Source organism: Oryx dammah, unplaced genomic scaffold (assembly GCF_014754425.2).
Source record: "Oryx dammah isolate SB20612 unplaced genomic scaffold, SCBI_Odam_1.1 HiC_scaffold_23, whole genome shotgun sequence".
In the NCBI taxonomy this organism is placed as follows: Eukaryota; Metazoa; Chordata; class Mammalia; order Artiodactyla; family Bovidae; genus Oryx; species Oryx dammah.
The window spans coordinates 9,093,467-9,105,641 of NW_024070207.1; the positions used below are offsets into that span (position 1 = coordinate 9,093,467).

The 12,175-nt window shown below is 38.1% G+C and overlaps 1 protein-coding gene and 1 non-coding gene across 2 annotated transcripts in view; one reads left to right on the forward strand and one right to left on the reverse strand.

Annotated features, from left to right (window-relative positions):
* CENPI (centromere protein I) overlaps positions 1 to 12,175 on the reverse strand; it is a 57,313-nt gene that overhangs the window by 23,186 nt on the left and 21,952 nt on the right. The window contains exons 8-14 of the mRNA XM_040264956.1: positions 11,717 to 11,806; positions 11,270 to 11,392; positions 10,875 to 11,042; positions 10,606 to 10,726; positions 9,378 to 9,469; positions 2,588 to 2,705; positions 2,435 to 2,499 (exon numbers count right to left, since the gene is read on the reverse strand). Of these exons, the coding sequence (XP_040120890.1) occupies positions 2,435 to 2,499; positions 2,588 to 2,705; positions 9,378 to 9,469; positions 10,606 to 10,726; positions 10,875 to 11,042; positions 11,270 to 11,392; positions 11,717 to 11,806 (777 nt within the window). The remainder of the gene's footprint in view (positions 1 to 2,434; positions 2,500 to 2,587; positions 2,706 to 9,377; positions 9,470 to 10,605; positions 10,727 to 10,874; positions 11,043 to 11,269; positions 11,393 to 11,716; positions 11,807 to 12,175) is intronic.
* Positions 1,589 to 1,661, forward strand: TRNAG-CCC. The gene has a single exon. It is a non-coding gene; the product is annotated as a tRNA-Gly (tRNA).

The window sequence follows — 12,175 nt, forward strand, 5'->3', positions numbered from 1 at the left end:
CCTCACATTCAGATTATAAATATGTTTGAGTCAAAATCAAACCTGGAATCACCTAAAATAATCTATTTTGGTGCTAACATATGGAAAGATATTCAATATTACTATGTCATATTCAGAAAATCTCCACTCACCTACTCTATCCCATCCAGCCTCCATATTAATGGAAGGCATGAGGTTTTTATCTTTATGAGAAGGGGGCATGGGTTTAAAAAAAAAGATTGAGAAGCACAGCTCTACACCACTCCTAAGTTATGGTCTCCAACTTCATCTGGGTCCTTAATGAAGCCCAGTGATCCTTTTACTATACTTCTCTTCAATCAGCTGTCTCTCCCTTTTTTTTTTAATGGCTGTTCTCTTCACAAACACCCTCTTGAAGCTCCCTACTCAATTCTGTCCTCTACAATGCACTTCTTATTTTGAGAAATTTAACATTTTTAGGAAAAAGTATTTCAATTTCTTGCTCTTTGTTCAAACTATATAAATATATCTCTATGTCCACCTATCTCTACATCCTTGTCCTCAATCTTGGAAAACAGTAGTACCTCCCAACCCCTTACCACCATTCAGGCAAATCACTCTACCTAGTCTTAAACCAATACTATCATGCTTTTTCCGAAACCCTGCACTGTCAATTATCCCCCATTTTCAACCTCTCTCTCTTCTCATCTGGCTCCTTCTATCCTATCTATAAACATGTTCCGGTTTTTCTCATTCTGGGGACAAAAAAAAATTACAAACTTCCCTTGATTCAAAGTCCCACTATAGCTCTCTTTCTCCCTCCCTCCCTTAGCCAAAGGTTTGGAAACACAGTCAATACTCATTGTCTTATCTTCATTTCTCATCAACTCCTCAAGCTCCACAATTTGGTTTTTACCCCACACTCCACTGACCCTGTTCACAAAGGTAGCCAAGACCTCTGTATTATCAATTCCAAAATAAACTTTTTTGGTCCGTATCTTTCTGGACCCTCTTGGGATACGTGGCAACATTAGCCTTTCACTCCTTTTTTTTAAATTTAAATTTATTTTAATTGGAGGCTAATTACTTTACAATATCGTAGTGGTTTTGCCATACATCAACATGAATCCACCACGGGTGTACACGTGTTCCCCATCCTGAACCCCCCTCCCACCTCCGTCCCCATACCATCCCTCTGGGTCATCCCAGTGCACCAGCCCCAAGCATCCTGTATCCTGCATCGAACCTAGACTGTCCTTCACTCCTTCTTGATAGCCTGTGTCTCTCTGTTTCTTTGGAATTACTATTCTCCTGGTTCTTTTCATACTTCTTGAAAATGTTCCTTTATAGACTCTCCTTCTCAGTGAGAATTAAGTAGTAAGTATTTCCTTGATTTCTGTCTTTGGCCCACTGTCTCCCTTCCTCTCTCCATATCCTACTCTCAAATACAAATATATGCATGTGTTTATAAATGTATACTTATTAGGCTGGAACATATGAAACTGCCAATTGTTAAACAGCTTTGACCTATCAGATTAAATCTATTCAGATGGTTTAATTTAATATTTACAGATAAACAGCATTCTAGATTGGTAGAATAAGAGAAAAAATAAAGAATAGCCGAGGAACTTCCCTGGTGGTCCGGTGGCTAAGACTCTGCACTCCCAATGCAGGGGGCCCAGGTTCGTTCCCTGGTCAGGGAATTAGATCTCACATGACACAATTTAGAGTTCACTTGCTGCAACTAGAAGTCCTGCGTGCCGTAACTAAGACCCAGCACAGCCCAATAAACAAAAACAAACATTTTAGAAAAAAAAGAATAACCGAATTAGAAGTTTAGGATAGGCAATTAATAAAGTACCATTTGATTAGGATAAACACTCATCAGGACAATATATTTTTTCTGTAAATGTGCCCAACAATAAATGATTTAAGGTGAAAAAAATTACAAAGGAACATTACTTATATTGTCACTCTTTTAGAATAGGAATAACCATTCTATAAGAAAGTGGCTCTCAAACTTAGATAGAACTCCTGTAAACCACAGTGGTCTTTTTTTTTGGAGAACACTCCAAAATAGTAACACATTTTATTATATAAGGTTAGAACAATTTTATTAACAGAAAATGACTATTATAACACATAGTGTGTGCTCAATATATATCTGAGAAATGAAAAAGTGTATCTACAAAACTATCAACCACAACAATCAAACTAAGTATGCTTAAGTTATTTCCTAGTTTGTTTTTAATACTGATTTGCCACCTGTTCATTCACTTCATCATCTGCCACAAGTGGAAACAGTTCAGGAAAATTATATGTGACAAAACCTTAAAAACAGAAAATTCTATACATTAACTTTAAGTGACGTAGCATCTCAAGTCCAGGTTCAAGCGAATCCTATTAAAAAACTATTGCTGTAATGTGGGTTTGAAAGTGTGTGCCACCAGCCATAGACTAAGACAATATTTTTTACCTTGAAAAAAATAGATGATGTAAAGAAAAGCCGTGAAAGATGGTCAAAAAGAAGTGGCTTCACCTCTAAAAATCAGAAAAAAAAAAACATCATTCAATTCTTTTAATTAACATTACACTGAATTAAATGGCTCCAAATTCTCATGATACATACCAGAGAAGCTACTAAAAGGAATCCAGCTCACAAGTTGAAGGAACTGTGATCGACAACAGAGGCCATCCCAGAGAGGAAGGCTCTTATACAGGAATGCTTCACAGGAATAAAACCCCTCCTATAACACAAGTTGATGGTAAAACCTTACGTGGAGCTCTTCAATCATAACTACACTTAAAACAACCAATTTACATTGTGCAATAGTTGTTTTTTTGTCATAAATATAATTAAAAGCCTTCGGTTAGGTATCAGACATTCTCCTAAAAAGAACCAGATGATTAACATTTGAATAACATCTTTATCAACATAGTTTTCAAATACCATAAAACTTCACCAACTAAAAAGAAGGAAAGAAATAAAATTATGAAATATTTTTCAAGATAAATGAAACTATTATTTTGGAGTACACGCAGACACTCGAATAGTCCATAAAGTTGCACAGTAAGTCTGGAATTTTAATAGGACCCACAGACCAAACCTGAACTCTGAGCAACACCATCTGGAGAGGGCTGAGTGTCTAGCTGCTTCTGTTTTCACAAGTGAGTAAGGATCCAGGGCTTTCCCTTTTAATTCTGTCATCCTGAGTCTTAAATAGTGGCATGCACCAAGACTATTCTGCACCTTCTTTTCAGACATGAATTCTCTGAACAAGCACATCTGTAACACAGCTAAAACCATCACCTATATCATGAGGAGTCTTAAATTTCTGCATTTCCAGCCCAAATCTCATTCTGATCCCTAGACTTATTATCTAACTGCCTACTGAACCTCTTAGATATTCCATCTTTTAAACCAAATATATCTTTCCTTCTTAGCCTGCTTTTCTTATACTCCCATCATCATCCTCCCAAGCAGAAAATCTAAAAATTCAACCTAAATTAATTATTTTATTCTCACTACCATTATCCATACCCAACTTCTAATTCAATGGTTTCATATAAAATCCTTAAGATTTATTCAACAAACATTTATTGAGAATCTCTCTCTCTCTTTTTTAATATCACACCAGGTGCCAAGTTGAACACCCATACATGAAGAAAAGTTAGACATGGTTCCCACCTGTCTGGAGCCCATAATGTGTGGAAAAACAGATGTTTCAAGATACCACGATACAGGAAAACACACAAGAGCCAAGGGAGCACAAAGAACAAACATCTAACCCAGACTGAGTAAAGGCTTCCTGATGGTGCTAATACCTGAGTAGCAGCTTAATAGTATAACTCAGGGTTACCCAGGCCAAATAATTAACTGGCTTAACATATTCAGCAATCAAAAAAATGCCACTGAGACCCAGTGTGAGGAACTCCGCCCATGGCAAAGGTCATGAGGAAGGAGGCTTAGGCATACGCAAAGGCGGGATCGAGCCTCAGGAAACCCCCTGTTCCCAAGCATCTACCCCCAAAACCAGAGTCTGTTTTATGCTCTCCCCTATACCTCTGACTTTACGGAGGGCTGTTCCCCCACCACCTCTCTTGGAGAAGGAGTTAACTTGCAGTTCCAGTTAATGAAAATTCCTGGGCGTGACAAGAGTGTTTCAACTCACAAACTCCTCTGAAGGTTCTCTAGCCTGCCTGAATGGGTTCGTCCGGCCACATGTATGTGATTGTTTACAGCCTCCCAACTGTGAGAGGCACGAGATGCTTTAAAACTTTCTAAATACAGACTCTTTTGAGAAGTTAGAAAATTATTAGTATAGTATAGTAGATTGATTAGAAATTATATTGGTGAAGGGTTTTCATTTGTTGAGCCAATATTTGCTGCTAAATCTCCATATTCCCTGCCCTTATAATGAATATAACTAGCATATAAGAGAAATAAGTATTAACCTTTAAGATTAATCATGTTAAACCTTAGGCTAAATAAATTCCTTTCTTGATTGTAACCCACTACACCCTCGCCCTATAAGAATGCAACTTTATTTGGAGGGTGGTGCCTGGTTTAAGAAAAAATTACCCCTGGAAAAAATAAGTTTTCTGGTTGACTGACCATTATCAGAAAGGGCCATAAAATGTCAGCAGGCCTCATGGCCAGAAGATGATGTAAAACCCATAAGACCTTTGTATACATTTATATGAAGCACCTGATTTTGACAAGGGTCAGGTCTGCTGACCCCCGTGTAACTCTGTATTCATCCCTATGTATAACAAAAAGTATATAAGCAAACCTGAAAAATAAAGAAATTGGATCAGTTTCTGGAAAGACTGATTCCCCCATGTCGTTCTTTCTTTCCCCTTCTGGCTGAATTCCCATCTGGAGCATGGACACTTGGCAAAGTCCTTGTCTTGGAGTTTTATTGGTATTCCACATAAACCAAGTTATTCAGCCTCTTTTTCTCCACTAATATTTCCTACTACACTATCCTTTTCTAATCTCTCTTTATATCTGTAATTAAGTTTTTTCCTAGGACGCCGATTCTGTCTCCCCTTCGAATTACCCTGGATCCACTGGGGCTGGACCCCGGCAAAATGCTTGTTGATTAAGAACATAGGGTCACTGCTTGTGACTAACAGGGAGGGAACACAGCCCTACCCATCCTCAGAAAATTGGATTAAAGTTTTACTGAGCATGGTCCTGCCCACCAGAGCAAGACCCAGTTTTCCCCAGAGCCAGTCCCTCCCATCAGGAAGCTTGCACAAATCTCTTATTCTCACCCATCAGAGGGCAGACAGAAGAACTACAACCCCACAGCCCTCAAAACGAAAACCATAACCACGGAAAGCTAACTAAAATGATCATATGGATCACAGCCTTGTCATGGCAAAGGGGCTTGCGTGACTCAATGAAGCTATGTGCCATGCCGTGTAAGGCCACCCAAAACAGACAGGTCATGGGGTGGAGAGTTCTGACGAAACATGGTTCACTGGAGAAGGGAATGGCAAACTACTCAGTATTCTTGCCCTGAGAACCAATGTATAGTATGAAAAGGCAAGAAGATATGACACCAGAAGATGAGCCCCCCAGGTCAGTATGTGTCCAATATGCCACTGAAGAAGAGCAGAGAAATAGCTCCAGAAAGAATGAAGAGGCTTTGGCCAAAGTGGAAATGACACCCAGTTGTAGATGTGCCTGGTAGTGAAAGTCAAGTCCAATGCTATAAAGAACAATGTTGCATAGGAACCTGGAATGTGAGTTCCATGAATCAAGGTAAATTGGACGTGGTCAAGCAGGGAGAATGGTCATCAAGAGATGGCAAAAGTGAACATCAACATTTTAGGAATCAGTGAACTAAAATGGATGGAAATGGGCAAATTAATTCAGATGACCATTATATCTACTCCTGTGGGCAAGAATCCCTTAGAAGAAATGGAGTAGCCCTCATATTCCACAAAAGCATCCAAAATGCAGTACATGGGTGCAATCTCAAAAACGATAGAATGATCTCGGTTCATTTCCAAGGCAAACGATTCAATATCACAGTAATCTGAGTCTATGCCCCAACCACTGATGCTGAAGAAGCTGAAGCTGAATGGTTCTATGATGACTTACAAGACCTTCTAGAACTAACACTTAAAAAGATGTCCTTTTCATCTTAGGGGATTGGAATGCAAAAGTAGGAAGTCAAGAGATACCTGGAGTAACACACAAGTTCGGCCTTGGAGTACAAAATGAAGTAGGTAAAAGGTTAACAAAGTTTTGTCAAGACAACACATTAGTCATAGCAAACAATCTCTTCCAACAACACAAGAGACAACTCTACATATGGACATCACCAGATGGTCAATATTGAAATGAGACTGATTAAATTCTTTATAATCAAAGATGAAGAAGTTCCATACAGTCAGTAAAAACAAGATCTGGAGCTGACTGTGGCCCAGATCATGAGCTCCTTATGGCAAAATTTAGGCATAAATTGAAGAAAGTAGAGAAAACCACTAAGCTATTCAGGCATGACCTGAATCAAATCCCTTATGATTACACAGTGGAAGTGACACATAGATTCAAGGGATTAGATCTGATAGACTGCCTGAATAACTGTGGATGGAGGTTTGTACACTGTACAGGAGGTGGTGACCAAAACCATCCCAAAGAAAAATAAAGCAAGAAGGCAAAGTAGTTGTCTGAGGAGGCCTTATAAATAGCTGAGAAAAGAAGAGAAGTGAAAGGCAAAGGAGAAACAGAAAGATATACCCAACTAAATGCAGAGTCCCAGAGAACAGCAAGGAGAGATAAGAAAGCCTTCTTAAGTGAATGATGCCAAGAAACAGAGGAAAACAATAGAATGGGAAAGATTAGAGATCTCTTCAAGAAAATTAGAGATACCAAGGGCACATTTCATGCAAGGATAGGTACTATTAAAGGACAGAAACAGCAAGGACCTAAACAGAAGCAAAAGAGATTAAGAAGAGGTGGCAAGAATACACAGAACTGTACAAAAAAGGCCTTAATGACTCAGATAACCACAATGGTGTGGTCACTCATTTAGAGCCAGACATCCTAGAATATGAAGTCAAGCAGACCTTAGGAAGCATTACTACAAACAAAGCTAGTGGAGGTGATGGAATTTCAGTTGAGCTATTTATCCTGAAAGATGATGCTGTTAAAGTGCTGCATTCAATATGTCACCAAATTGGGAAATTCAGCAGTGGCCACAGGACTGGAAAAGGTCACTATTCATTTCAATCCCAAAGAAGTGCAATGCCAAAGAATGTTCAAACTACCACACAATTGCACTCATTTCACATGCTAGCAAGGTAATGCTCAAAATCCTTCAAGCTAGGCTTCAGCAGTATGTAAACCAAAAATTTTCAGATATACAAACTGGATTTCGAAAAGGCAGAGGAACCAGAGATCAAATTGCCAACATCTGTCGGTTCATAGAGAAAGCAAGGGAATTCCAGAAAAACATCTACTTCAGCTTCATTGACTACACTAAACCTTTCATTGTGTGGATCACAACAAACTGTGAAAAATTCTTAAAGAGATGGGACTACCAGACCATCCTACCTATCTCCTCAGAAACTTGTATGCAGGTCAAAAAGCAACAGTTAGAACCAGGCATGGAACAAGGAACTTATTCAAACTTGGGAAAGGATTATGTCAAAGCTATTTATCAACACCCTGCTTACTTAACTTACTTGCAGAGTACATCATGTGAAATGCTGTGCTGGAGGAATCGCAAGCTAGAATCAAGACTGCCAGGAGAAATATCAGGAACTTCATATATCTATATGATACCACCCTAATGGCAGAAAGTGAAGAGGAACTAACAGCCTCTTGATGAAGGAGAAAGAGTAGAGTGAAAAAGCTGGCTTAAAACTCAACATTCAAAAAACTTAAGATTTTGGCATCCAGTCCCATCACTTCATGGCAAATAGGTGGGAAAAAGTGGAAACAGTCACAAATTTTATTTTCTTGGGCTCCAAAACCACTGTGGATGGTGACTGCAGCCATGAAATTAAAAGACACTTGCTCCTTGGAAGAAAAGCTATGACAAATAGACAACATATTAAAAATCAGAGACATCACTTTGCCAACAAAAGTTGGTATAATCAAAGCTATGGTTTTTCCAGTAGTCATGTATGGATATGAGAGCTGGACTGTAAATAAGCCCGACTGTGGAAGGATTGATGCCTTCGAATGTGGTGCTGGAGTAGACTCTTGAGAGTCCCATGGCCTTCAAGGAGATCAAACCAGTCAATCCTAAAGGAAATCAACCCTGAATACTCATTGGAAGGACTGATGCTGAAGCTCTAAAACTTTGACCACCTGGTGCAAAGAGACAACTCATTAGAAAAGACTCTGATGCTGGGAAAGTTTGAGGACAAGAGAAGGGGGCAACAGAAGATGAAATGATTGGATGGCATTACTGACTCAATGGACAGGAGTTTGAGCAAACTCCAGGAGATAGTGAAGGACAGGCAAGCCTGGTGTGCTGCAGTCCATGGAGTCGCAAATTGTTCAGACACAACTGAGCAACTGAACAACAACAGTGACCTTGTAAGATTTCTCTTACTGGCCAATTAATTTAATGCATTCAGTTACATCTTCAGTTTGTTCTCTTAAATTACAGACCTCTTTCTCTGTTTGTGTGTGTATGTCAGGGGTAACACATGCCATGTGGCTTGTGGAATTTTAGTTCCCTGACCATGGATTGAATCTGGGTGGTCAGCAGTGACAGCACAGCATCCTAGCCACTGGACAGCCAGGGAATTCTCTAGATCTTTTTCTTTTATTTGGATAATTTAACAAGTTTTTTCTTCACAGCCATCAGTACAAAGATAAACGTCAGTTCAATTGGCTCTCTCTATAATGAATTTTGGGCTTCCCAGGTGGCACTAGTGGTAAAGAACTCACTGGCCAATGCAGGAGATGCAAGAGACACAGGTTCAAGCCCTGGGTCAGGAAGATCCCCTGGAGGAGGGCATGGCAACCCACTCCAGTATTCTTGCCTGGGAAATCCCATGGACAGAGGAGCCTGGCGGGCTATAGTCCAAAGAGGGGGTCTCAAAGAGTCGGACACAACTGAAGCAGCTTAGCACGCACTCATGATAAATTTTGAATTGAGCAAATATTGTTTACAAAAGATGTCAAGCACCAATGAAAAGGTTTTCAATGAATATCTAAATTAATTAAGAAGTGATGAAGTCATAGAACTCTGCTCAATGTTATGTGGCATCCTGGATGGAAAGGGAGTTTAGGGGAGAATGGATACATATATATGTATGGCTGAGTCCCTTTGCTGTTCACCTGAAACTATCACAACATTGTTAATTGGCTATACCCCAATACAACATAAAAAGCTAAAAGAAAAAGAAGTGGTGATATAAGTAGGAAACAAGCAGAACCTTACTTGTAAGAAGCATTCTGCCCTGAGGATAGTGTCCAGGAAGTTGGCAAATTCTTTTCCATGATCATAATTATTCACCTTGTACCAAATACACTCTGAAACAGAAATATTAAGCATAAGGCTCTGGTTGCACAATAAAAGCTACACAAAACATCACTACAACTCTAAAGTGACAAATAAATGATAAATATAAACAAGCTATCAGTCTCATATATCCCAGCCAACTCAGACTGGAGACTGTAACATATACGTGGAGGTGATAGTGCAATGTTCCTCAAGAACTTGGTAATACAGGGGAAAAGCTTATAGTAAAAAAAAATAAAGTGGTAAAAGTCATACATAATGAATACAATTAGCTTTATGCCACACAGTAATCCAACAGAATGTTTAAATATATGAATTAAAAGCTTGAGAATGCCTAAATTTCAATTAGGGTGAACTGGGGGCAATCTAAGAGTGGTAGAACTTCAGTGAGTGGAAATTTAACTGTATCATACCCTATGTAAAGAAAGACTCTGAGTTGGAGAAAGAGAGTTACCCTGAAACTGACTAAAATTGACCTTAAACACTCGAAGAGTCAGGATTTGCTTATCCAGGAAAGAAATAATCTGATGAACACAACATTATTTTTAGAGAGATTGACCCCCTCAGAGGAAATGAAATGATTGGGTTTTACTATGGCCTGGATGAAAAACTCTCTCACTTCCCTTTCCTTCAGTTCAATATTAAGAAACCTTCTGATGACTAATGTGGTTCCCATATATACTGATAGCAGAGAAGAGTGATTCTAGTTGGCAAACATGAATATTTTGGTCACCACAAGGAATTACTTCTATTATGAAATAATAAGTTGACATTCTGGTTTACACAATAGTCTCAGAGTTTGGTTAGCATTAATCTGATGGTTCTGAGGGCTTAACAGCAAGTTTCTGAACAGACAAAAGCTAGAGAGGGCTTGGACTGTGACAGTCATCAAAGTGGAGGCACCCAGTGAGTTCTGGTGACGATGCAGTAGTGTTTCCTTAACAACACTATCTCCTTCCTTACTTTCCCTTGAAATTAGAACAATGGCAGCATTCAGGCTCTGAATATATGATTATCAGAAAAAAATTATTACAGCTTATGAAGGCTCCTCCTGTCTAGACATTGTCACTCTTTTAAAAGAAACCTATTTCTAAACCATCTTGCTCCTTCTTCATTCATCTAACACTTTAAAAGCATCAATTTTTACCTTCTTGTAATGTTTGACTCAACCAGTGATACAGCCTCAGTAAGACTGACTCATCTCTGACACAGTTAATATAGTGAAGTAGCAGAGAGCTGTTCAGTACTGCGCCCATCTGAGAAGGCAGCTGCAAAGACAGAAAAATCAGTCAACTGTAAGTATATAAAAAGGAGATCAGAGCAACAGGAAATCATCAGATAAGAAATATATAACAAAAATAAAGGCCATGAAGATGAAACGGATTATGCAAATAAGCATGTGGCCCAGTTATATACCTCTAAGCAATGAATGTTCTGTAAGAGTTGAGGGAAGCTTTTAAGCTGTTCTAGTGGAAATGATCCATTGCTACTGAAGTAATCAGAAAGATTCATCCTTTTTTTTCTACTTTCTTTACTGTAGTTACAGGAATTTAGCACTGGTATAATTGAGTGAGAATTCCATTTCTAAAAAGGAAAGATAATGAAACAATCAGTGGATCAAACAGATTACAAACTATAAATGTAAAAGCACTTATTAAGGTGATCTAATGAATGGAGTGTGAATGTGGTTTGCAAAGAATCCTAATTAAAGTAATTAAAATATACTCAGACATCTATAATCTCTTCTAACATCTGAAACCTTATGGTTTGAACTTAACAATAAAGAAGGCTGTGGGGTTTTAAATACTTACTCTTTTTATAGGATAGACATTAGCTAACATCAACTTTAGAGGTTCTGAAGGAAATCCTTGATTCCTTGACCTCAGAGCAAGTAGAGCGGTCTGCCACAGATTCTCTGAATTCTTAAAATAAATCTGAGAATTTGAATATAAAGTACATGAGAGGAGGTATCCATAAGTTGGAACAGTATAAAATCTAAAACTCATTAACTGAAGGTAAATTAATTATGAAATATTTTGCCCCATGCAGGTCCATTTAAAGTATAATCAGCAATCTATTAAGAACACTGAACAGAATCAAAACGAAGTGTTAATCCCTAAAAAACTTCTCAGAAGCAACACTACAATATTAGATCTTAAACAGTATGCTATAAACATTTTAGTCAAAATCTATAAATTAACTTACTCAAAATAACATATTTCTATCCAAATATGACTTATCGCTCCTTAATCCCTTACCTTCTTTTTCATAGGCAAAGATACAGAAATCAAAGTAGGAACAAAGAATTTATACAGTGACAACAAAGCCTGGAGATGAGGCTGCATTCCCTGAAATAAAACAAGAATTTTCAATTCTGTGGCCAACAAAAAAAAAAAAAAAAGAGTAACAATAATGTAAAAAGATTAAATGTATATTCAGATCCTAATTTTATTGTGATATAGCTATAGGAAGATGCTATAGAAAATCGAGGAACAGAAACTCAAAACATTTAAATCAACTATCATAAAGCAACCCTCTCTGACTTGACATGTTCTCTTTTATGATCTTTTCCCATCTTTTACTTCTTCCCTATATTTTCTCTCTTCTCTGCCTGATTAATATGAAATAAAATTAAATTTACACAAAATCATTATTCTTACTATCCTCAGAGAGCTATCAGAAGATACTGCATGCACTCAAAAACCGAAATAGGAAGC